The sequence below is a fragment of the Chiloscyllium plagiosum genome, unplaced genomic scaffold (genome assembly GCF_037043375.1).
Source record: "Chiloscyllium plagiosum isolate Xiang-an unplaced genomic scaffold, Cpla_swu_hap1 HiC_scaffold_28, whole genome shotgun sequence".
Lineage (NCBI taxonomy): Eukaryota > Metazoa > Chordata > Chondrichthyes > Orectolobiformes > Hemiscylliidae > Chiloscyllium > Chiloscyllium plagiosum.
In genome coordinates this window covers 40,714,736-40,741,891 of record NW_028270166.1, presented here as the reverse complement: position 1 = coordinate 40,741,891, position 27,156 = coordinate 40,714,736, and the positions used below count along the sequence as shown (strand labels likewise).

General features: G+C 41.5%; 1 protein-coding gene across 19 annotated transcripts in view; it reads right to left on the bottom strand.

The window, feature by feature from the left end:
* Positions 1-27,156, bottom strand: part of LOC122565203 (receptor-type tyrosine-protein phosphatase S-like) — a 479,330-nt gene that overhangs the window by 76,882 nt on the left and 375,292 nt on the right. For 13 of the 19 annotated variants that reach the window (XM_087976126.1, XM_087976129.1, XM_087976132.1 and 10 more), the window contains 5 exons: positions 26,737-26,897; positions 23,368-23,480; positions 19,346-19,387; positions 9,087-9,184; positions 5,304-5,427 (listed from right to left, as the gene is read on the bottom strand). In XM_087976126.1, the coding sequence (XP_087832252.1) occupies positions 5,304-5,427; positions 9,087-9,184; positions 19,346-19,387; positions 23,368-23,480; positions 26,737-26,897 (538 nt within the window). The remainder of the gene's footprint in view (positions 1-5,303; positions 5,428-9,086; positions 9,185-19,345; positions 19,388-23,367; positions 23,481-26,736; positions 26,898-27,156) is intronic. The other 6 variants (XM_087976133.1, XM_087976135.1, XM_087976143.1 and 3 more) reach the window with 1 other exon arrangement.

Here is a 27,156-nt window from a genome sequence, read left to right as displayed (position 1 = left end):
ATTAGACATCTGAGCAGACCGCTCATATATTAGAGTTGATCTTTCTCTGCACCTTCTCTGTATCTGGAATACTATATTCTGCATTCTGTTCTATTACCCTGACATATTTATGTAAGATATGATGTGGCTGGTTAGCACACAAAACAATACTTTTAATTTGTATCTCAGTACGTGACAATAATGAATCAAACTAAATTCCCTGTTAATGTTCTCCTATCATTTTTGCGCTTCTCTGAAACTTGCCTAGGTATTTTCCTTTCTGTCTCTCCCTGACTATTAGATGTTTTATATTATATTTCCAACAAACGTGATTGTCCCCTTTTAGCTTTGAGTTCTACCCTTATGCCCTCAACTGAAGAGCTATCAAAGGTATCATCCTACTTTACTGCAGTAACTGACACCTCAATCAATATTGTGACTGATCAGCCCCACTTGGTGTCGTTCTTATGGTTTCCACATGGACTGAGGATCAGAAACCGGGACTCGAGAGCTATTCAGCCAAATCCCAAACAATAACTTGGCCACACCTCATGCATTCAAGTGTGGGTTATGAAATTGGTCCAAAGCCCACACGTCAAAGTTCTCCTGCAGCTATAATTTTTGAGAGCAGCCTGAATGATTCCCAAACCACCTTAGTGTGATCCAGTGTAAATCTGTTTGCCATCCACGGGTCCACATCCCAAAAAGGAAATGTTAGTAATTGGAAGGAGTTTGAACCCATACCAGGAACTCATTTCTGTTGATAGGTGTAAACTGATATGCACTTAATGCCCAGATTCACCCCAGTTGGGTTTGGAATTGACCTTTTCCTAAGTGGAGTAGCTTGTGTGATAATGCAGTGCTCTGTTTCCCCATCACCCTCATCCTTTGAAGCTGTTTTGGGCTAGAATTGTAAACCCATATGTACCCTTTTATCAGTTGCCTGTAACTATGGTCAACATTGAGGAGTTGCTGCGCTTTGGAAGTGCATGAGTACAGTTGCTCAAAACATCTAGCTTGAGCTGCACTTGACAGTCGGAATTTAATTCTGGGCTCTGAGGCTGGGGTGGGATTGGGTGGGACCAGGTGGAGAGACCCTTATTCAGTCAGGGTCGGGGAAGGTTGAGGACAGGCTTCACGTGTAAAGGCCAAATTAAGGGCCTAATCTACCACTACTGGTGTTATAGCACTCGGGTACAGACCATGTTGGGAGGCTGATAGATATAATCTCAAGGTGGGGTGGGGTTTCTCCTGTGGGCCTCATTGGCACAGTCTGCTCCTCTGAAAGCTGAATTTCACTGTGGAGTTCAGCTTTCACCTTGGTTGACTTCATAGCGTGTATGCTGTGGAACCCAGGATTCAGTACGATGCTGAAATCCATTGTCACTGTTGGTGTCTGCTGCCTGCCCATTCTGTTCAGAAATTTGTCATTGGCTTACTGTCCCTATCTGCTGCTTCTTCCAGCTCCTGTGGAGAGAAACACAATGCGTTTCCATCTGATCGCCATTCACCTCTGCCACCGAAAGTAGGTGGCAGTAATGTTTTCACTCCCATTTGTTAGTATGTAAACAATACATATCAAAAACTAATGGACAGGTTATTGTAGAAGGTATTAGTTCTGAAAAGGATTGTGATGGAGACTGTCTCAAGTCCCCCATGATCGGATGATGTCAGGTGGGGAAAGGCAGAGCTTCTGATGATCTTGTAGGGTAAAGATCTATATCCAAAGGTCTCTCAATAATCAAGATACTAATGTTGTCTTATACCCGATTGCTATCATGAAGCAAGCTACATCTTGTTCAATGCAGGAGTCTTGCTAAGACCCTCTAATGGTTTGCCTATGTGTCTATGAGACAGATTTGCCTCATCCCACATTGATGAAGGTAAGAGGCTGTTGGCTGTACATCTCCCCAGCCACAAGCTGATGGTGGTCTGCATCAGAGCACATGTAAACAAGGTTTCAATGAAGTTAAGCTTTAGATGTATCACTTCCTCCACCTCTGATGTAACACATTGCTTCAATCCTCCTAAACCTTCAGATACATTTCTAGGCTACCCAGTTACGGTTGGGACAAGCACTTTAGTTCCACCTGCAATATTATTGTTGCATGACCTCACAGTTCATTGTAGTGACAGAAGGTGAGGCTGGAAATTGAGACTTAGTGGGATATCATTTCATTTTCGGCACTAGAGGTGGTGGTGATGCAGTTGCAATGGACGAGTAATTCAGAGACCCAGTCAAATCCCGAGTGCTTTCCACTCACTGAAGTACTTTAGAAGTGGTCGCTATTGAAATGTAGAAAGTGTGGTTGCTGATTTGCCAACAGCATGCTCCAAGCATAGCAATATGATAATAGTCAACATAAAATTACATATTTGGTTATGAGATAAATGAGGGAGGCGAAGGCTTAGTGATATTATTGCTGGATTGTTAATCCAGAGACCCATGAATTGTTCTGAGGATTTGGGTGTGAATCCTGCCGTGGCAGATGGCGGAATTTGAATTCAATTTTTAAAAATATGGAATTAAGCATCTAATGATGACCATGAAACCATTGGTTGTCAGGAAAACTCATCTAGTTCACTAATGTCCTTCATGGATGGAAAGTGCCATCCTTACCTGGTCTGGCCTATATGTGACTCCAGACCCACAGCAATATGGTGGACTCTCAATTGCCCTCTGGGCAATTAGGAATGGGCAATAAATGCTGGCTTAACCAGCAATGCCACCATACTGTGAATGAATAACAAAAAACTATTGGTCAGGTCACCGTGGGTAACTCACTATCTTCAAGATGGAATCTTTTGTCTCCAGAGTTGAAATGTGTGGTGCTGAAAAAGCACAGCAGGCCAGGCAGCATCCGAGGAGCAGGAGAATCGACGTTTCGGGATTCCTGAAGAAGGGCTTATGCCCGAAACGCTGATTCTCCTGCTCCTTGGATGCTACCTGGCCTGCTGCGCTTTTCCAGCACCACACTTTTCAACTCTGGTCTCCAGCATCTGCCGTCCTCACCTTCTCCTAGTTCATCTTTTGTGTCCATACAAGAAAGCAGCCAGGACTGCGATTTAACATCTCATCCAGAGCAAGCACTCCCTCAGTATGTCATTGAAGGGCCAGGCTCAATTTTGTGCTCAAGTCTCTGAAGTGGGACTTGAACCAACAATCTTGTGACTGAGAAGAAGCAGTATTTTATGAACTGAGCCATTAGTGGCAGCTGTGAACACTAAGCAGTTAAGCATACTAACTGAGTGTTAATGGGAAATCCAAGAAGCCACACGATAACTGCCTGTTAACAGCTCAAAAATAAACAGCGCTCTCCACTTACCTGGAATGATTATCTGTGCCCCTTGAAGATCTGGCTCCTAAATGTTGGATTTACATTGCCAGATTGGCCAGGTGTTAAATTTATTCTCTGCAAATTTAATTTATTGTCCAGTCGTTGCAGAATTCTCTCTGCGACTTGGCCTTTTCTGCGCGCTGACATGGAATGTTTGGTGGCACAGGGAATTACTAAGAGCAACTCATTATTAGTGGAGTTTAATTTTCTCAGGCATGTTTTTTGGGCAGCTGTTGTAATGATCATTGGCATTTGAGAAAATTCAAGGTGGCATACAGGATGAGAGAGAGAAAGTGAAGTATTCGGGTGATTTTAATTAAAAATGAAATCAATGGTAAAGAATCTGATTTTAAAAAGTTCTAATGAAATAGTGGTACAGCTGATGCTATATTCAGAGTTGAAAGGAATAATCCTCCCAGTTGCATGACTGCACTCCAATGTTTTATTGTTTGGGTTTCACACAATCCAATTTAAATTGATAAATGGAAAAAGAAAACTGAGTGCATTATTGTTGCTTACATTCATTGCAAATTCCATTTTACACATTAAATTATCCATTGTTATTCTAAACAGTTACTGAATTACAGTATTTACTTGCATTGAGAAAGAATATCCCCTAAGCTCTTATCTGCTGACTGCTGCATCACAGCTTTCCAGGCTGAAAGGAAACAGATCTGGATAGGATAATGTTCCAGGGCTGTGACTAAAGAGTGAAATAACTCCACAGAGGCCAGTATCCGGTCATCATGTCACTCTTTATTTACACATGCAGAGTACTTGACACTGACCCAGCTAGCACTGAGTTAACTCTCAGAGTGATCAGAGCCCTGACACTCCTGTTTATATCTGTCAGCCAGGACTCCCTGATTGGACCAGATTGACAGCCCCAATCAAATAACTCATATTCTGTGAGATCCACCTGGCTAACCTTATTACAATATGACATCCCTCCCCCCAAATGGCAGTCGCGTATATTTTTACAAACCCTTAGGGGCATTAATTATAGGAGAAAGTGAGGACTAGAGGCGTTGGAGATCAGAGTCAGAATGTGGTGCTGGAAAAGCACAGCAGGTCAGGCAGCATCCTGTATTCCTGATGAAGGGCTTATGCCTAAAACATTGACTCGCCTGCTCCATGGATGCTGCCTGATCTGCTGTGCTTTTCCAGCACCACACTCTTCGATTCTAGGTATTAATTGCAGCATACTTCTGGGAATCCTCACCCAACTGCAATTGCAGGTAGGCATACCTCATGTCCAGCTTTGTGACGGACAGCAATCCCCGAACCATTTTTGTGTCTCTCTCAGTTGTATTCTAAATGCATTTCCCTGTCTTCTTGTTTTATACAATCACAGACATTCCTTATTCATTCAGAAAAACTGAGACCTCATCCTTTAGCTGCATATTGCAGAGTGATATTAATCAGAGCGTTGTGAAATTTGAGTTACAGCCGCTTCAGTAAATACAATATATTTATTATATAAAATCTTTTACTCCAATGAAGGATCACTCAGTACTAATTTCAATTCCATTAACATGATTCAAGGTTATGAAGGAAATTGTAAATGACAGCCCTCATCCATTTCAGCCCTGACAGCCCTATGCCCACTTAAGCATGATTCCAGATGCAAAAAGTAAGATTGATTTGAGTTACACATGATGAAATAAAATGATTATAAATACTGCAACATTTTCTTCGACAACTTCAAGTGAATATTTGTATAGTAAAACATTGCAACATGTCATCCCAGTCCAAGATGGCCGATCTAACTGGCACCTACTAATCTCGCTGCTAAAGCGGTGTGGTCTCATTTCCATTTGAGGCATTTTCCCATTGGAGAATACTGAGGCTCAGTTCACTAATTCATTGCTTCAGTGGCCTCAATGATGTGGTCCAGGAAACATTGCAGGTTGAACGTCTGCTCTGTCATTAACAATTTTTCATAACACCACAGCGAAGGACAACTGTAGGGTTTTAGTGACTTACCCTCAATCGGTGCCAAGATGACTCTGGAATGGTCATAGGCAATCACATTGGCATATCGGTTTTTGGGTTTGTTCACCTCCATGTTTGAGTGTTCCCATGTGAACTGCTGACCAGGGTCAATTGACTAAAAGGTTAAAGATATAGAGGAAGAGAGGGAAGGTAACAGAGAGAAAGACATTATTTGTGGTTCAGTTAAGTAAATGAATAGTTTTCACTCAACTTGCATTTCAAGTCATTACTGATTCAAACATTTAAAATCATATTCTTCAGTTCCAGACAGAGACTATTTGCTACAATTACTTATTGCGTCAAAATTTGTTTTCGCCATTGGCAACCGTTTCTACATCGCTCCTAATTTTCATCTCCATGTTACAATTCACTTTGCAATCATCTTTCAAAGTTAAAGTCAGCTCCCAACTTGGGAGACTGAGGACAGGAACAGAGAGCAGATCGATGGGAGGAATGTTTCTGTTTTTGTGCTGATATGTATGAGCTGCCACTGAACTGCTACCCTTTATGAAGAAGTCCTTTAACTGCTGAGGTGAATTAGTCAAAGTAACTGCAGGAAATGTCTGTGTTGAACATATACAGATATAAACATAGGCAGATTGTATCAGCTGGAGCCTGATATCATACCATACTAATGTGCGGGAAGTCACTGACAAAGGGGGAACCCATTATAAAAATATTCAACGTACTGTTCCTAATCCTTCTCATTAAACTGGATGCAAGCATTTGCTTGGTTTATAATTAGGAATTGTATTGTTCTTCAAAGGGCAAGTTAAATAATTATGATCCACAGTGAGCCATAGGAGAAGTCAGTCATCTAGTCTTAAATGCTTGGCACTATTAGCCTTTTCAAGGAGATTCAAACAGATCCACAAGTATAGTACTGTACAATCACACAGTGCTAAAGCAGCGACTCAGTTTCTGGTACCTGTGACTGCTCTTTTTAGGAGATGTTCAACTTAAACCTCAGTCCCATAAATCTGCAGATTAAGTCTGCTCACATACATGCTCAACTGCATCTCAAAAGCCACCATTAAATGATCTGACTCTTTACAAATTCAGAAAGTGCATTCTAGATCAGCAAAACCCTGAAGGTGAAATAATTTCTCCTCATTTGCCCTCTGGATCTATTGCTGACTACTTTAAATCTACAACGTTCTCAATGTCCACGCGTGCACATTGGAGAAGAATTCTCCCTACTTCCTCCATCTGAATGTTTCGTGAATATGAGAATTGGCAGTTGGATTTAAGCTAAATGACTGCAAGATTTGGCATGTTCCTACACGTCCAGGAATGCAGAAGTTCAAGAAGGCAATTATAGATAGCCAATGAACACTTGCTTAGCCAATCATGCCCACATCCCACTAACGAATAAAAAAAATGTTCAAGCTCTGTACTTACGAAGATGACAGATGTTAGGGCTAGGCAATGGGACTGTTTACTACTTTTAAGGCACTTACAGCCAAAACATGATTAGATGCAAACTGAAATTTCCTGACCTTACCTCAACAATATGCCTCACTTCCAATTCTTGAAAGAATATTCCTTTTTGCTCTGTTACAACAATTTTTTTATCCAGTTTGTGGCAGCACTTAGTGGGTTAATAAATCATTGCCAAATGGGGCACAGTTTTCTGCTGTTGAATGAATTCCATCAAGCACTGACCTGAGATTATTTAACACATTGCACAGACCTCAAGCTGCCACCACCAAGGAGATGAGTATTTTTCTGTTCACGTACTTTTCAATATCATTTTTATTCTCCAAGTCATTAAAACTTTGAATTGGACTGACCTCCACAACTTTGTTGCTGTGAGCATGACTGATCTTAAATGTTCTGCCTCTGGTAGTCATGCCTTTGGCTCTCTTGGTGCTCAGCTCTAGAATTCCCTTCCTATCTCTCTCCATCTCTCCATCCTGCTCTAAGATGTTCTTGTGAAGTACTTTGGCTAACTTTATTACATGAAAGGTGATCCACAGTACCAATGGTTACTGGTGTCGAGACCACATGGCTTTTCCAAAGAATAACCAAAGCTCTCACAGGAAGAGAAGAGTTGGTATTTTGGCCTAACTCCCTGATTTTCCCAACCACAACCAGGAAGGCATTGCAGCTCCATTTTCTTCAGCACACAACATAAGCTCTGGGAAGTACCAGTCAAGTACATTTGACTTAGTCTGACACAATGTGGGCAGCACGGTGGCACTGTGGTTAGCACTGCTGCCTCACAGTGCCAGAGACCCGGGTTCAATTCCCGCCTCAGGCGACTGACTGACTGTTCTCCCCGTGTCTGCGTGGGTTTCCTCCGGGTGATCCGGTTTCCTCCCACAGTCCAAAGATGTGCAGGTCAGGTGAATTGGCGATGCTAAATTGCCCGTAGTGTTAGGTAAGGGGTAGAAGTAGGGGTATGGGTCGGTTGCGCTTCGGCGGGGCAGTGTGGACTTGTTGGGCCGAAGGGTCTGTTTCCACACTGTAAGTAATCTAATCTAATCTAATCTAATGCATATAACTTGAAGTGAGCATCACTATGATGGTCCCCTCTCTTTGCTTCTATCGATGCTGGACAGAAGTGAGATGAGTCTCTAGAAGTTCTTTCATCATAATCTCCTACAATTCTAGAACTCAAGGGAATGGAAGGAAATCAATTAGTCCATGGTACCTGTTTTCTGAAATAATTACCTGTTCACTTCCATTCTGCTCTCTTTTATAATCTGTTAGTTTTTAAAAATAAAATTACCATTTATTTTGATTTATTTTAATGCTGTTTCCATCAGTGTATGAAGCAAGCCATTCCACATCCTAACTCAAACACATGCAGACTTTTCATTATGGGCCACAACATAAGCATTGAAGAAATAACTTTTCCATTTGTTACCACATTAAAACAACGAACATAAGAATGGAAACTCTGGACTTCTGGTTTATATGGGTCATTTCACATTACTGGGAAACCATTGAGAGTTCCTGCAGCAAAAACCCTTCTAGACAAGTTATACTAAACTCAAAAATTTAATTGATAGCTCATGAGCTAATTTCAGTTGTGAATCTTAATGCTTTAACACAAATTAATGTGACAAATGCTGCAAATGAACTATACAAACATTTAACCAAATTCACTGGTGCAAAAGAGGGCACCTTGCTTCATGGTTAAAAATCACACAAGACCAGGTTATAGTCCAACAGGTTTATTGCAAGCACTAGCTTTCGAAGCACCGCTCCTTCACTAGGTGGTGATGAATGAAGGAGCGGGGCTCCGAAAGCTAGTGCTTCCAATAAACCTGTTGGACTGTAACCTGGTGTTGTGTGATTTTTAATTTTGTACACCCCAGTCCAACAGCGGCAACTCCAAATCATGACCTTGCTTCATGGAATTGTTCAGTACAAGACATAAAAATGACAGCTTGCCCTGTAATCACCACAAACAGCTTATGGACAACATAAGAACCATGCTTATCAGTTATAGGGAGGGGTTTGTGACGAAAATTCTGGAGGCTTTTAAAATTTTTCAGCAGCTCCATGAATCTACAAACTGTTGTGATACTGATCAGGTGCCTCCTCTTAAAAAGACATTTTGAAGAACACAACCTCTCTCTAGATACAGAAACACAGCCACAAATCTGTGACCCATCTCTAAATGATACAACTGGGGTTTGATATGGCAGAGATTTGATCCATTGAACATTGACACAATGGCAGAGAATAGGAAGACAGTTGGCCCATTTGGTTTCTGCTTTGGAAGCAAAGCTCAATTAAACTTGAGGGTAATTTACGCTTTACCTCATACTCCTGTGAAAACTTCAGATTGTCATTGGCCTTCAGGTGTTCCGTATGTTCAGCTAGCTCCGCAATGGGGATTGGTGGGTGACTCATCATACCTGAGAGATGACAAGACAGAGAGATTTCACTTTAAAAAAAAACCAGACAAACTGCAGAAAAGCATTTCATGTTAATTCAATCAGCAGTCCTGGATGAAAAGGCTGAAATGAGAGTAGAGGAGTGTCATGTGTGTTTAGAACAGTATACCATCAGGGCTTGAAATTTATAAACTCAATTGATTGCAGTGAACCGAACTTTCATTCTGGGAAGGAGGCTGGAATTCACTTCACAGAGCTCCTCAGGAAGGTCCAACAATTTTCCCCTGAAGTGCTGGGACCAGCTTTTGTTATTATCCTTTCCTTTCCACATGGGAATGCTGATTCACTCTCTCATCAGTTTCTGTAATTACTTCCACATTCTACCTCTCTCACTTATCCCATTTCCAAGAAACGCAAGTCACTCCCAAGTATTCAATTTAGAAACATTGCCCACTGTCGAACAGACAGGAGGTCTTTTAGCCAATGGGTTTGGAGGCCATTATAATTTAGAGTCAAATACAACCAGGCTTACTAATGTGATTCTAGAAATTTGGAACTTGCTTAAACAACAAGTTTTGAATAAAGGATGGAAGCCTGATTTTGTCATCATTGAATTTACACCCACATTTAGTTTACGTTTCAATTTCCTATCCAAATATTTCTTCCTACAGCAGTGCACAAGCCAAATGCAACTTCGGTTGAGGGAATGGTTTGACTCAACTGAGCTGTTCCCTGCATGGCTTTCTTGAACATGGGCTGCTCATATTCTGATGATAGGTGGAGCCTTCAATAAGTGTGAGGAGAAAAACCAAATTTTTGTGCTTGCATGAATTGCAATTCCAGGGAAAGGATCTAGGGAAGACGGTGAGTGGGAATAACTCCTTTCCGAGGAAGACTACTCACTTAATTTGCCAGCAAGTCAGCTCAAACTCCTTTTCATCCACTTTGCAGCAGCCAAGAGTAACAGCAATAACAGAGCAGGGAATCTGCCCACTGGTGGGGAAAGGAGGTTTAGTACAAAGAATAAACATTGTCATCAAGGGACATGTGGAGACCCGTGGCCTGGGATTTTCAGGATCTCTTACTCAGCCACGGTCACAATTACAATGGGTAGGCAATAGACAGTCCTCAAGCTCAGGCCAAGCCAACTGGAGAGCAGAGGGAAATTGGGGAGCTCTTATTTGGTTGCTAACATAGACAGCCAAAGGTTCAACTGAACAAAGGCATCGTTGAACAAAGGCACTCGCAGAGGCCATTGGAAAGAAAGGAACCAATAATAATTAGGGAAGAAGAAACCCTGAAGAAATAAATCATTACTGCGCATTGTGGACCTGTGTGGCTCTTGTCTATCAAATATCTCAATTCCCAGAGACATTTGGAGGGCATTCATTTATTTTCTGTCAAGAACCTGTGTAACTGGCACATACCTGAACAGCTTATTAAATGTAGTGCTTCAGTATTGTTGAAGCTCTCCTTGGAGATTATAAGACCAAGTTTGGGGTGGGAGGTGGGGGGCAGGTTTGGATGGGGCGATAGTCCCTTACAGACTGTATAAGATCCTGGTGGTCACTGATTATATTGGAGTTAAGTAGGCCCAAAATTAACTTGAGGAATTTTAAAGTTATTCTCTCAACTGGAGATTTTGACTTGCAAACCAGAAATCGGTGCCTGCAAAACAAAGTGAAGTCAGACCGTCTAGTCTTTCAAGTTCCTGCCTATTGTTAGAAAGTGTATTGCTAAGTGTGTCACATGTTCATGTTAAATGCCTTCAGTGATGACATCAGATGGCTAGTGAGATGAAAACAGACAGGCACAGGACCTTATCCTTCCCCAATGCTGACAGACTTGCTGTCCATTCACTTTTATTTCAAATTTGATGCGTTGTGAATGAATGGTCTTTCTGTTTGATGTACTGATGATATAGTGTTATTATTACCACTTAGCCTCCTTGTTGATGTCTTTTCTGGATTCCTTACTTCCTTTTCTCAAGCCTATACCTGCCTTTCTGAGGAAGCGAAGGTTTTTAATGGAATTGCAAGCTCATTTGTGGAGGTAGTGGACATTGTTTTATTTTGGTTGCTATGGAGAATTTCAAGCCCTGTTACAGAATCAGCAGAGTTGGATCATTTGAAGCAGACATTATGGACATTAAAATCAAGGCAGCACAGAGATGAGAAGCAAGCATGAAACCATCATCAGTTTTTGTGGTGGGCCGTCATTACAGTTTGATACACTACAGAGAGAAAAAGGGGCAAAGTGTCACAAAAGATGATCCTGTATCATAGAAAGCACCCAAAACAGACACACTTCCTGGCAAAACAGGAAGCCCTGCATCTGTTTTCAGGTATGGCACCCAATACATCACTCATACCCCCCAGTTGATGATGTACGCAAAAATTAAAGATACTAACTGTTTTGCTTTCTACCTCCTGTATTCCTTTTTGTTAATAATTACACAATGGGGGTTTGTTGGGGAGGGATGGGAGATGATCACAGTAGTTGTGTTCCCACAGAGTACTTCTCCTTCACTCACACCACATAGCCTTTGAAGTTGAACACCCAGAGTCGAGACTCAATTTGACCTTGATGGACTTTAAATAGCCTGGCCAATATGCTGTTAGGAGCTAACTGGCTCTCTGTAAAGTGTAAAAGCTTGTTAAGGCTTCTCCTATCATAATTTCTCCTCTCCACCACTCTTCATCTTAATTTTACATTCTCATTTTCTTGAAGGTACTGACTCTTATCCAGGTATAGTGGAAAAGAACTTTTCCTCCTTCCTGCTACCTCACTGGTACTTTTCCAGTGTGAAGCCCGACTGTGAGAGAGAATAGGCCATTCACTTTGGAAGTCATCAGTACTGAGTTTCATCTTTCCCTTCCCTAAATGTCAAAGAGGTTCTAACAGGAGTCAGTGTATGATTATCTGACAGAGCTGACTCCTTTCCTCCTTTGCTCAGGGTTCCTGAAGCTTTTGGAATCACGACAGCCACTAGCCAAGCCAGAGATCCAGCAAAGGGACTGGAGTAGCTCAGCTCGATTTTGGGCAATATTTACCAATAAACCAACCTAAAAGTTCCACAGTTCATCATTTCCTGCTGCAAGGCTCCAAAAACAAACCCTGCTGGCTTGAAAAAGACACAAACAGATAAGAGGACATAATTTAAAATAATGATTTCTATCAGGACTGACAGTGACAAAGCTGTCCTTAGTTTCGATACATTGCTAGGTTGCGGATAGATTTTACATTCAAACTCATCCGATTTGCTATCAAGTCCTGCCTGTTTTGGATAAAAGCTGTGATTGCTCCTGCAGGTATTTCTGGGTTGTACTGTAATATCTGTGGTGGGATTGCTTGGCGAGGAAGCAGCAACTGTCATATAATGTACTTCTACCACACCCTCGATATGGTAACACAACATTGGTGCCAACAGCACTGCAATCTCTGCCACAGATTCTGCCACAGGCATTGAATGGGTTTCTGTTCTGGCAGATACTTCAGTTCTCCTGGTTAAAGATAAGCAAGCTGGTTCCCATTTGTGCTCGAAGAATGTGTGTCTATTTTATGTCAAGTGTTACTCAGCACGAGCACTATGCTGCAATTGAATACACTGATCATGGACAACCTGTCAGGATTCTAGCAATGCCTACAGAATGGTAACTCTGAAACTGAGAGATTCACCAAAGGGTGGAGTCAGCCTTGTTGAAGAAGGCGTTTGGTATGCTTTCCTACTAGACTGGTTTGGGATATCTGGTCAGCGTGGATGAGTTGGACTGAAGGGTCTGTTTTTGTGCTGTACACCTTTATGACTCTATGACTTGACATTCCTGTCAGTCTGATGATATGTACAGATAGTTGAAGGTCATCCTCATCCCTAACCTATCCCCAGCCTCTGCTGCAACAAAGTTCAGGTGAACTAAAGTGACTTGTATGAATTGGAAAAGTCAAGCTGGTGCACTGGGGTGGCACGGTGGCTCAGTGGTTAGCACTGCTGCCTCACAGTATCAGGGACCCAGGTAGGATTCCAGCCTGTGTGGAGTTTGCACACTCTCCCCGTGTCTGCGTGGGTTTCCTCCGGGTGCTCTGGTTTCCTCCCACAGTCCAAAGATGTGCAGGTCAGGTGTTTTGGCCATGCTAAATTGCCCATAGTGCTAGGTACATTAGATTAGATTAGATTCCCTATTGTGTGTAAACAGGCCCTTCGGCCCAACAAGTCCACACTGGTCCTCCGAAGAGTAACCCACCCAGACCCATTTCCCTCTGACCGATGCACCTAACACTATGGGCAATTTAGCATTGGTCAGAGGGAAATGGGTCTGGGTGGGTTACTCTTCGGAGGGTCGGTGTGGACTTGTTGGGCCAAATGACCTGTTTCCACACTGTAGGGAATCTAGTCTAATCAGTCAGGGTTACACATCTGAGGCTTATCTAAAGCCCCATGTGCCCTCTGCTACCCTTGAGTTAGGAAAGCATGACAGATGTTGACGATGGTGTTTTAAAAAAATTGTGGTTGTGAAGAGAAGGCATGCTCCACCCTCCCCCGCTCAGCATAGGTGTCCCTCAGTTAGTGGGCACAGACTTCCTGAACACTCCACCCAATAATGAGTTAATGTATCAGCTCAGCGGCACTCACTCACACAGCTGAGACCGAGGCATCACCGAGGTGAATGGATATCAAAAGGTTGAATCTTGCAGAAGCCAGATTCATTTCCATTTATATTACATTCCACTTCATCCCACAAATGCTACTAAAGTCTGCAGTGCTACTTATGCTAATTATACGTAGCTACAGAACTGTAATTTTTTAAAATATTTATAGTATGCAGGATTTGATTCTTGGCACAGCTAAAGATCAGAAGCTGATCAATGTTGGGGATTACTGTAATAGCCCCAAGTGTTCCAAAAATAAAACATTATCTGTCATACAGTAGAATCTGTGTGTCAACAATTAACCAAACCAAATTCCGTTGCTTTCAACTCAGGGAGCCTTCTAAAGTGAAAAAGGGAGCAGAGTTGCAGGCTTATAAACACAAAGCCTTCAAAGATGGCATGGCACTCTGATAGAGTGATATCAAAACGAAAGTTGCCGTGGTCCCAGAGGACCATCGGTTACTTCTCATTAGAGTGAGTCAACTGGCTGTCAGATTAACCCAATGGTCACCATGCCTCAGGTGAGGGGTGAGGAGAGGAGGTGAGATTTTCATTGCAACTTCAGCTGCATTGTTGGCATCATCCTGCATTGCAAACCAGCCATCCAGCCAACCAAGCTAATCAACCCATAGGTATATAGGTATGGCTACATTATGCTATATACCAGGTCCCCAGCCAGAGTTCCCAACCCGGTCTGATATCCCTATCTACAGAATCTGAAATCAGAAGGGCTCCACTGATTGCTGAGTGGCAGCCATATAGTTCCCTTCAGAAAAAGCAGTGTGTGGCCAACAGTAATTGCACGAGCTCACTGCGTGGCATTGAGAGATATGACGGGTGCTGGCAAATGCAGGTTCTATCCTAAATTATGGAGCTAGACTGGAGTCGCAGAAAGATAAATTCTATCTACGCAATTCTACAACACCACTCAGTTGTTGATAGCAATGTACAACTAAGCTCTTTCTATACCTGCAGCTCCTTGTCTGCAAACTCTAACCAAATAGATGTGGGACAACATGAATGTTCCTGTAATTTGAATGCCATAAAAGAATCATAAAAGATTTCCTCACAGAAAGACACCAGCTGACCCATCGCACCTCTGCCGGAGCACTGAAAGTGCAGTTGTACTTAGTTGCAAATCCTTGACTTTTGTTGAGAAGGTCATCCTCAAGTAATTGTGTAACTTTCTTTTAAAACTATTTATGGAATCAGCTTTTGCTACCTTTTCAGGTTTAGTATTTCAGTTCCTGACAACTCTCAGTGAAAAGATTCTCATTTTCCCACCAATTTTGAATTCACAACCTTTAGTTATGTCCCATTTGCCTAACAGAATCCCTTTTTTCCTATTTACTCTACTATACCTTCCAGAATTTTTAAAAATCTTCATTAGGTCATTTCCCAATCTTCTCTGCTCTAAGGAGAACAGTCTCAACTTTTTCATCATCTCATAACTAAAGCTGCTCATCCCTGAAAACATTCAGGTCAACATTCTCTGTTGCCTTTCTAACAAGTTTCCTACAACACAGTACACAGAATTGTCTGTAGTGCTCCAACAAAGCCATAAGCCCTGTTTTTTAATGCTCTGTATGTACCCTTCCATTTATAACCCAAATGAGACATATACATTTTCCATTGACCACTTTTAAGGATTTGTATGTTTGTATGCTTAATGGCCTACAATCATCTAGACATTTCAAAATTGTGCCTTTTAATGGAACAACCTCGATTATCCAAGCGAAACGGGTGGCGAATATTTTGTTTGGATAACTGATTGTTCGGATAACTGATAACACTTTTAGGGGACCTTGAAGTCTTGTTCGGATATTCCGAAATTCAGATAATTGATGTTCGATAACTGAGGTTGTTCTGTACTCTCTTTCCATACTAGTTTCTTCAAAGTGCACTGTGAGGTTTAGCATGGAAATCCATTTGCCATTTTCCTGCCCCTTTCACACCCAGTCTGTGCCATTCTAGACTACAACTACTTTCACCACTACTTATTACTTTGCCAAATTTGATCTCATCTGTGAACCTTACAATGCTGCACCTTACACGTTAGTCTCAGGCACTTATAACAATTTGGATGAGTAATGGACCCAAAACTAGTCCCTGGGGAACACTACTGCGAACACGAGTCTAAAAAAGTCATTCCATCTTTGCTTCCTGTTGCTGAGTTAATTCTACCTTCTTAACAAGCCTATTGTGTGGCACTTTTACTTGAAAGTCTTACCAAAGTCCTCTGGACAATACCCACTGCCTCCTGATTAAACCTCTCTGTTCTCCATTACCACTGCGTTACAGGAGCCCAAAAGTGGACTAATCTGTAGTTTCCTGGCTGATCTGTCTCACCTGTCTTGAATAGAGCTGAGCTTGAAATAATTTTTGCTTAATTTTACAAAATATTTTCAATTATTATACAGTAAGATTATTAATTGGTGTTAATACTACGTTTAAAGAACTTAATGAAGGGGAAATGGGTTTTAAGAAATAAAATTAGTACGACTACTAGGTTGCACTAACAGTCCTGTGTGTATTAGTCCATGAGTATTCAACAGGGAATGAAAATGAGGGGAAAAGAGAAATGAGATCAGTGAAACAGGCAGAAATTGTACTCAAACTTGTACTGGTTTCAGAGTTTCATTTTCTCACTCAGGTTTTTGTTCACACTCAGTGGAGTATCATCAAAGAATGTAAGGAACAGGAGCAGCAGACCAATCAGCTCTGTGAACCTGGTTCCCCATTCAGTATGATGTGGCTGGTCTGAGCAGAGGCTGATCCAATTCCACTTTCCTGCCTGGCTCCCAAACCCTTAAGTCCTTCATTCATCAAAAGTCTGTCTAACTTGGATTACATTAAATAACCAGCCTCCAATGCTCTCTATCATGGAGAATTCTAAAGATTAGAGAGAAGGAACCCCTCCTAAAGTAGCACAGTGATTCAATGGTGAGCATTGCTGCCTCACAGCACCAGGGTCCTGAGTTCAAACACACGCCTTGGGCGACTGTCTACATGGAGTTTTTTTTTCACATTCTCCCTGTGTTTTCGTGGGTTTCCTTTGGGTGCTCTGGTTTCCTCCTACAGTCCAAATATGAAATACCCTTGGTCAGGTGGTCTGGCTGTGCTAAATTACCCATAGTCCCAAGGGATATGAGAGCTAGGTGGGTTAGCCATGGGAAACACAGGGATAGGATGGGTTGTTCTGGGTGGGGATTCTTGCAGGGCCAGTCTGGACTTGATGGGCTGAATGGTTGCACCCACACTGTTGGGATGATATAATTTATGTCAATTTTAAATGGTAGATGCTTTACCCTGAAACCATTGCCCTCCCACCCCACCCCAGTTCCTGATTCTCTCAAGAGGTGAACCATCTTCTCAGCATTCAACCTGTCAATTTATCTTAATGTGTTTTCAAAAGAAATTGTCTTCGAGGCTTCTAAACTTCAATGAACACAGGCTCAACCTAATCACAAAACAGAGAATCTGCTGTGAACCAGTGCAGAGGTTTACAAAATTTAGGAGCAAAAAAACTATTTTGCTTTCAAAAATATTCCTCAATATACTTAAGGATGACAACCTAGTGGACGTTAATTGATTCAGCTGAAAATAGGTTTTGGTTCAGATTGTCTGTTCTGTCACTTGACTTTAAAATACTGTAACTGAAAATGTCATTTACAAAAATCTTCACAGTTACTCATCTCTAGTCACATCCAGTCTATGTAAGTTTTTAAAAAAATAATGGAACATTTTAAAACATGTCAATTATTACTCTTGCGCTTAAAAATAATTGTAACTTTAAGAGCCTCCTTGAAGATCAGCATGTGGGCACAGACAATGATTAATTTGATGTGGGGGAGTGGTTAGTTTTGCAGGCCGTGCCTACTTCTGGTGCAATGATTTTTATGTTAGCGCAATGTCTTGCAAAGGACCACAGCTAGAACCTCAGTGTGCGTCGGACATAACTCCAGCTTGGAACTGCCAAACCATTTGCGTTGATTTGATTGATTTCACACCCAGAAAAGAACAGTGAAATTTGCAAAAATGACACATTTTTTTAATGAGGATTTCCCTCTGGGGGCGAATTCTGGTTTTAAAAATAAATCTTTGAAAGAGGATAGTCCAAATCAAATTTTGTTGCATGGTCAAGTTCTCTGCCTGGAGAAAAGGGCTCCTGTTTAACCTGGTCTTCTGGTGAAGAGAGAGCTAGAATGACTGATTTCAGTACTGATTAGATGTTTACTTGGAAGTATAGGGGGAAAGATGATTTATTTAACAAAAAGAGTGTGTTTAAAATTGATTTTAGCATGGTGGAAAACGGTGGTAATCCTTCTCCAGCATTGTTTGACCTTCAGAAGTACATCTGACAGGTTGATCTGTTCATGTAGAACAATGGGCAAATGGAATCTAATGCAGCATTCCAACAGGAGGAAGAAGATTAATAACCGGAGAATAGAAATGGATGGATTAGAGGTAAGATGTGTGGAAATTCTCTGACTGAGGCAACACGTGAAAATATGAAATACCCTTTGGACTGTAACAGGTTGACCTTTCTGGAGGTCCGGATACAACTTGTTCACTGAATCCAAATTCATCAGAATTGACGCAAAATCTCTTGTCCCAAAAACACAACCGATCGACTAACAGATCAGCTCCAGAGTTGATTGAGATCGGGAGTCGCTCATTAGGCTTTAGTAATCAAGTTTTTAACGACTCATGTGGTGTAGGTGTAGTGGCCCTTCCTCTGTGATAGGAGCCCCGCGGGGTCAAGTTCTCTTTGCTTCATTGATGTGTAATGGTATCTCTGAATAAGTTGATTAGAAAATATCTAGCAATTGGGTTCTGAAGGTGCAGTGTCCCTACCTTTGAGCCAGGACAGCTGTGTTCAAGTCCCACCTACTCCAAGGGTGTCTAATAATACCCTTGATATTAAAACAGAGTCGAGTCCTTATTCTTGTGTTGGTTAATTAGATGATTGTCTAATGTGACGGCAAGTTTCTAAAATAAAAGCAAGGGTTCAGTTCTTCCTCAGTGGAGGTCAGTTTCTGGTTAGGGAAATGTAAAAACTGATATCTGTACTGAACTACAGGTTTACAACAAAACCTTTGCAAACCTCTGAGTGTCTTTAGCTGCCTAATTCAACATATGGAAATCGGTGCAGGAAACAGCCCCCTCTCCTCCACACCATTCCCCCACCAAACCCCCCCACCCGGATCCCAAAGGGCATATGACCACCAGGTGAAACTGATGAAGCCACAAATCTGCAGACAACCCTGGGCTGGAAAGGGTTAACAATCGAAACAAACAGTTAAAAGGCATGCAAACGTGTGAGGAGCTGAGAGCTTAGCCAATGAGCAGCCAGGAGCCTCAAATGAGAAACAGATTAAGAAATACACAGAGGTGGATAAGAAACACAGATTTTATATATGCATATATAATATATAGATCTGGTTATATCTGTATATTATATTTTGAAACAAAACATGACAAAATTAAATAAGTCAACAAAACAAGAGGTGTAAAGTGCAAGTGGGAACTAACTTGCAAATTCGGGTTCACTGAGGGGGCTGCTGACAACAGATTCTGTGAAAAAGAAACATCAGCACGTGAACACACTTAAACCTATAGGTTGGCAGAATGCAACTCAAGGGGGGAGAGAACAGAAAATAAAACAGGAACTCAAACAAACAAACAAATGCATGAGTAAACAGTCAGACTCCAATCTGACCCTCTGACTGTTTGTTAAGACTTTCTTACCTCTTGCTCTCTTCTCTCTCCAGTGGCTCGCTTTGTGTTTTTTAAAAATAAAATACACAACCGCTGTAACTGTGTCCATGTGGGACTGCCTGAAACACTGGGAGGCCCAGTCACTCGGGCAGAAACCCAGAGAATGTCTGAAATCAGCTGATCCAAGGTGGGGTAGGATATGGGGACGAAGGTTGGCCAGGAGCCCAGTCAGACTCTCAATACTACTTCTCATCTGATCCCCATGCAGGGCTGCCAACCCTGGGTAGACATATTTCTGGAGGTCTCAGTGCATACTCTTCCAAACTGAGTATCCTAGCAACCTATGTTTCATATCCTTCTCCAATTTTTTAAAAACTAAAATTAAAATACACACAATGCTTGTCCCTTCAAATTATTTTGACTGTTCCTGCTGGCAGTATCCTAGACATTAATCTTTAACTTCTCTGGAGTCTCCAGATCAATCCTGGAAGGTTGGCAACCCTTTCCCTATCCCAACTGCTGCGTCCTCTCTTTCTTTGAAGATGCTGACTCTTCACAGGTCACAGATCTAGCGACGTCAAATGTCTTCCAATATTTTGACACGTGAGACTTAATTGAATATTAACTGGAAGTTAGCTCAGAGGATATCATAATCCTGGCCCATTTTCCTCATCAGATCTCAGTGTATACTAATGAGGAACAGGATCACTTGCTGACTTCCCATTCCCTAACTGATGGACACTATAGACAACTGCAGCACTTCTGTTAGCCCATCTGAAAATGTCCAGCACAGAACAGGCACTGAACCTGGGTCTGGGTCAACTTTTGCTGCTGGTTACTGGGTATATATACTTTACATGATCTGGTTCATTAACTCTGGAGTAAGGATCAAAACAGAGGCACATGATCTCTGAGAACCAACCGTCCATAGAGTGCTGTACATATAAACTGGATATACTGACACACAAGAGACAGGTGAGATACACAGCAATCTGAATCATATCACTATGCTCAGGTCTCCCCCAACTCCAGATAGATTTCTACCCCGGGGTGAATTCTTTGCAATTAATTCCAGAAGAAACCACATAATGTAGATTGGGGGAGAGGGTGGGTCACAGACTCCAGAGTGCTGCTTCCATGGCCAATACTACCAATTCCATTCTTGGTTTTGTTGGAACTGGAGAAACGGTTATTTACACTTGGTTAAGTCCAGCTGATGTTCTGTCATGAGGCCTGAAAACAGGGACCAATTACCAAATTCCTTAAATTTCAATGTGCATGCAAGGCCAGAAAACCCATTGACTATTATGGAACAATCCAAGTCTGTATTTACCTATGTGGCTCCCTGCTACATCATTTCCCCACCAGGCACAAACACTACCAGCTACCAAACCTGGATGATGAACACTCTAATCAAATTTAATGTTAATCATTAATAAAGTCCTCAAAAATGTCAAATCATTGCACATCCCAAGGTAATGTTAGAGATTAATCAATTGGTTTCCAGGTTTATGACCACAACGTAGGCAATGCATCCTGGCACCCAACACAATTGCTTCTTTGAAAAGCACAATGTGCCTCAAAATGGATTTGCTCAATAACTTTGCAAGATGCATAAAAATATTATTCTTTGCAATGGCATCTTTCACTACAACTGCATCTTTCTGGAAAGTTAAATCTTGCATTGTGCTTTAGTTTCTCTTTGGCTACATCAACAAGATGCAGAGGTAACCCCATTCCTATTCCTCTGGTGAGATGGTTTTTTGTGGTTGACTGTAAAGGGGTGTACTCTGGGTACTTTCCCACTTTGTTCCAATCTCCTTGTTAATGTAGCTCCTCTACAGTGGAATTGGAGCTAAGCTGTAGAGGATCATGAGTAAAAACTGTTTTATCACCACTCCATGATGTCATTACAGTTTGTACAATGAGACCAAAATAATGACTTGACAGTGGTTGTCAAACATTTCTCAAAAGTAATCCCAATGGAACAAAACTCTAATTTCTGGGGGTGGCTGTTTCATTAATCACCAAAGAATTGACATTTGCTAATGAATCATATTTCCCAGGCATCAGCTGATAATCCATCTTGAGAAGTCATGAAAAGTAATGAACACCTTTCAATCTTTGGCGAAAGGTAGTGATTAAGAGTTGAGATTTGAAATGACTGCATCTCTCTCCTAAAGGATAGCAAACTTCCACTCTCCTTTACCTGTTTTATGGGTTCTCACACCGCCTAGCTTTCCTGGATTGAGAGGTCAGGTAGACATCATGCTCCTGGAGCTTTGTCACTCCAGCTTTTGGGAATGCTGCCACTAAAGAGTCAAGGGTGGTACAGGTCGGCGTCTTTCCGTTCACAGAAATACCTCGCGAGGCTAAAGGTGGGAGGCTATAACCACCATGATGTTCTGGATTGTGGGCTTACCTTCAGCTGGCCATCCTCAAATACTCTTTTCCATACTGTAAAACCCTTGACCAGGTTAGAAATGATGAATGAATGTGGCAGTATAGTGTGCAGTTCCACAGAAACAAAGGGGAAAGTATAGATGTGAGGTAGCCTCAGGAAGGGGTTCAAGAAAGTATCACCACCTGTATAACCAACTCTGCCAATCCAACAGTTCCAAGGTATTATACTATCGAGATTCTTTCCAGCAACCAGATAGTGTTAGAACTTGACCAGCTCTAACAAGATTATTCAAAACATCCAGAGTCGAGAATGTATCAGGTCACACTAAGATCCTTGACAGTAATGATCCCTGATGCTATGTCAGCATCAGATCTGTGCCACGGCTGGTGGAGTCAGAAAGGGGAATCTCCATGCTTGTTATGCATCTCTATAACACAATGCACCAACAGTGCAAATGTGTATATGGTTGACTGATCTCCATGGCAACCTTTGACTCTCACTCCACAATAATCCAGCCTTTGAAGTTGAGAAAAAGTGAGGCTGTCAAGTGCAACATTGAAAAGACCAAGTGGTGATAAATATTTAAACTGCTGGAAGCTAAGGCATCCTGAATATGGCATGTGAGATTTCTCATCAAATCAGGGTTGTGCTCTAACACTTACATCCATAGCTTAAAGACTGTGGGAGTACGGTGTCTCAGATCCATTGAGTGTCTGCAGTCCCCACGATCCAATGAGAAACTTGGACTGAAAGATTAATCTATTTGCAAAGGGATCCTCCTACTTTTACCAATTAACCATGAATCACTTGTATGCTGGGTTCTGACTAGGTCCAAATTTAATTCTATGATGTAAAACTATTTTGGCAAGATCAGAATAGATGCTCCATCTCCCCATCAATAATGATTGAGGATGTAGAGACAACATTGATACAGAATCTAGGTTTGAAAGTCTTGGTCCGCCTTAGAGAGTAAACTGAAGATAAAGCAGAGGGAGAAATGAGGTGTGTAGATGTGTCCATGGGGTGGGAGTGGTGAGAGTGCCAGAGGGCAAAAGGAAATTCTTGTACTCTGGTCTTTTAACCTGCCGGAAATCTACTTATAAATGTACTTACATTAAGCCCCTGAAGATTAATTTTTCCTCCTCAATTCTTCCCTGAATTTAGGTTTACTGGTTCAAAAAAGCATTCCTCTGTTCTGCTGGAAGGAATTCTCTTCCCTTTGCAATGGACACCCAGGAAACAAAACATACACCAACCCCTGATGTTTGAGGCCTCCAGTAACCTTTCTTTGTTCAGAGCTCTGCAACAGTTCAAGGAGTCTGAGAAATACCAAACTGTGAATGTGGTGTTCACGAGTAAAACGAGATCACATTATCAATTACTCCTATAACGCCATTACACATTGCGGCCGATTGGAAAGGCTCATCGTTACCTGGTGTCTGGAAGTTGATGCGCCTCATTTCTACTGGGTCTGTGGGATGGTGGGATGGCACCTCTGCATTGTTGAGAAGGCACTTTGTTCTGGGATCACTTTCTTTACGTTTCCTGTCATTGGAATCAAATATATGAAAGTTAGGACCTAGTAAAGAAACAAGATTATAAAGTTGTCTTTAATAAGACAGCCAACCTCTGGGACTATGGTGACTTCACCTTTATAGGTTCCAAACAAAAATTTACATTTATAAATTTTAAATAGAATAATAATTTTATCTATTAATACATGATAAATACATATAGGGTAAATAAACATAAATCAATGCAGTCAGCCACTAAAAATGAGGATCATATTTATGTGTGAATTTATATTCAAAACATGGGGAAGGATTCTAAACACAGAAAATTTCCATTTCTGACTCCAAGATTCAGCGCGATGACTTCCTTGTAGGATGTACCATGACAGCTCCCAAGTAAAACAATTGTTATTTCCCATTATTTCCCAGCGGTTTGGTATTCTGACTCCTAAGCCACATTTCTGGCCGTCTGACAGCCATAGTGGACGTCGATTCAGGGTGAAGACAAAGTTCATTTTACATGGGCCAAGGTGGCAGCCATGACAGAGGTGAGACCTCCATCCTGAGACAGTGGTGAACAACCAGCTCCCCCTTCCAGCAGATTAGGCATAGTGCTTCATTCAGCATCCTCAGAGTAACTTCCAGCAAAGGATAAGACCTTGCAACTCAAGTACTAGAAACAGATTTTCAAATATGCCTACTAGTGCTGAGGGGTCAGGTAGTGATTATCTGGAGTTTTAAGTAAGACCTCGTGAGTAACTTACAATGGCTTTTGGTTAAAAGTAAAAAGCAACCATTGCATAACAAATAAATCCAATTGTATCAGTTGTAAAGAAAAGCTGTTTATTAATAACTTCTGTAATTCTGCAGGTGGATTGAAAATGGTTACAGAACGTCAAGGTTATGCTTACCTGTCTGGTTTGCTGTCCACGATGGATGCAATAAGAGAAAGAAAATAACCTTGTAAATGCACTAATACAAACTTCAACAACACACACTCAGATACACAATAGAGCAGCCCACAATATCCTGTCACTTATTAACCCTTTTATCATGCAGAAGGACTAGCAGGCTAGGTCCACATGCTTGTGATATACTCTCAATAGGATCCTATGGAAAATAATAGTCTGCAAAAGTGTTGCTATATGGTCAAGGCAACAACTAGACAGAGTTCTGAGGAGCAAGATGAGGGAATTAGAGATGGCAAATAGCAACTCCCAACAGCCAGAAAACACCAACTAATATCAGGTGATTAATGGCACTGGGTGGAGGTTTAATTGCCTGATTTTTAAATTCTCTCTCATTCTGCCAAGAGAATGTATATGGAGATAACTTCTCGATTATCCCACCTCCAGAAAGCAAGATAGGGCAAATTGAGAAACTTGCACTTCATGAAACAAAAACACTTCATGTCTGAAAGTGCTGCCAAGTTGGCTTGCTTCCTTAGTTATCCAAACCTGGCTGGTGTGAGGTAGTTGTTTCCTATCAGGTTCATCAGGTAAGGTAGCAAGAAACAGGGAGGTTACTAAGAATTAGGAGGCAATATCAGGAAACAGGAAAAATGTTTGGTTCAGGACAGGAAGGAGGGACAATGAAGGAAAGAAAGGTTTGGGGTTATAGGAATCGAAATAAAGAATAGAATGACGAGGGGAACAGAAAAGGAAAGACACTTTGAAAATATTGTCAGTTTTCATTTTGAAAGTTTTCCCACAGCTAGCTCAGAAAATGGACTGTTCCACTAAAATAAAAGGTGCTGTCACCTAATATAGAGTCCACCAAAGGGTTGGACTAAAGAAATGGTCTAATCAATGTTTGGAGGTTACCTTAAATATCCATAATACTGATTGCGGGCCTGTTGAATAACAGTATTTCATGAGCAGTAAGACAGCACACTTCATCCACAGAACTAGGTTTGATATAATGTAATGTTGATTCATTCCTGATTATCTCCAATTTTCAATCTCAGGTCACCATTACACAATAAATTGCAGTAATCACACTGAAGTTATTAATTCTGTTGCATAATTTTTAACTGCAATCTGAAATTAAAATGACCCAAAATGCAAAACAGGATTCCCAGACAGAATTAACTTATGTGTTTATAACGAGTAACTGCCTTAGATGAATGTCATTAAGATGTGTCGAACTGCTAACAAGATCCAATCATTCAGCGATGTCTAATTAATACCATCATCCAAAACTACACATTCCTTTAGTAAAGCTTCCATTCTTCCCTCAGCAGTGTTTACACAGCTACTGCTTCAGGCCTCTCACAGTATTAAAACAATAATTACTATGAAAACAGTAAGCTCTTGTTGCATCTTCTAGCCCGCTGAGTCTCAAAGATGTGTGACCTTCCAAATCAGTTCTCATCTGCATTGCTCAGCACCACAGTCTTTACAAGCTCTAGAATTTCCTCTTTAAATCTTCCAGTGTATTTTTCTCTAAGGTCCTGTTGTGAAACCTACCTCTTTGATTTGGTTACCTTTCCAAGTGTCGCCTTCTCTGACTGAGTCAACTTTCTACTTTCATACTTAACTCCTGTGAAGGGCTTTAGACATTTAATCACATTAAGGGTGATACATAAATATAAACTGTTGATTGTGGCCAGCTCAATAGCCACAACCAACGAGTCCCAGTTTAAATCCCAAAAAGTGTGTGTGTGTCTCTCTGGCTGTGTGTATATATCTGTCTGTGTGTGTCTCTGTGTCTGTGTGTGTGGCTGTGTGTATATATCTGTGTGTGTGTGTCTCTGTGTCTGTGTGCATGTGTGTGTGTGTATGTGTGCGTGTGTCTGTGTATGTGCGTGTGTGTCTCTGTGTGTGTGTATGCGTGTGTGTGTCTCTGTGTCTGGGTGCAGGTGTGCAGGTGTGCATGTGTGTCAGTCTGCCTGTGTGTATATATCCGTATCTGTGTGCATGTGTATGTGTGTCTGTGTGTGTACGTGTGTGTGTGTCTGTCTGTGTGTATATATCTGTGTCTGTGTGCATGTGTGTGTGTCTCTGTGTGTGTGCGTGTGTGTGTGTCTGTCTGTGTGTATATATCTGTGTCTGTGTGCATGTGTGTGTGTCTCTGTGTGTGTGCGTGTGTGTGTGTCTGTCTGTGTGTATATATCTGTGTCTGTGTGCATGTGTGTGTGTGTCTGTGTGTGTGTGCGTGTGTGTCTGTCTGTCTGTGTGTGTCTGTGTTTGTTGCCCAGAAGAATGACTATGCAGCAATTAACCAAGCGGCTTGTATAATTCCACATTGTGCTAACCAACACTCCAGCCTACAAACAGTGCATTGCTTACTTTTTGTACAGTAGGATAGCTATTACAATGCAGATGATGAAGACCACTGCCAGCACTGGGCCTACCACCCAGATGAGACCCTCCTCTCCATCGATAATGGGCTGTGGGTCAGGATCAGCTGAAAGGATGGGGTCAGAGTAAGGACTTGCTGCAAACATTTTCTGTAATGACAATCATAGAACATGGTAGTCAGAGAATTCACACACATGTACACTCTGAAAGCAATCAAATAAGTCAAAATAAATCAGAGCAGTGAGCAATAGAAAGAATAGCTCAGGAACAATTCCCAAATACTGATAGTATCTGCAATTCTGAAATATTCAGTGTTGGCAACAGAAGAACATAAAGTGACAGGAGGTAATATAGTCAGTAATATTCTTACCTGGTTGTTTTATATTCTCAAAACAAATTACTCTGGTA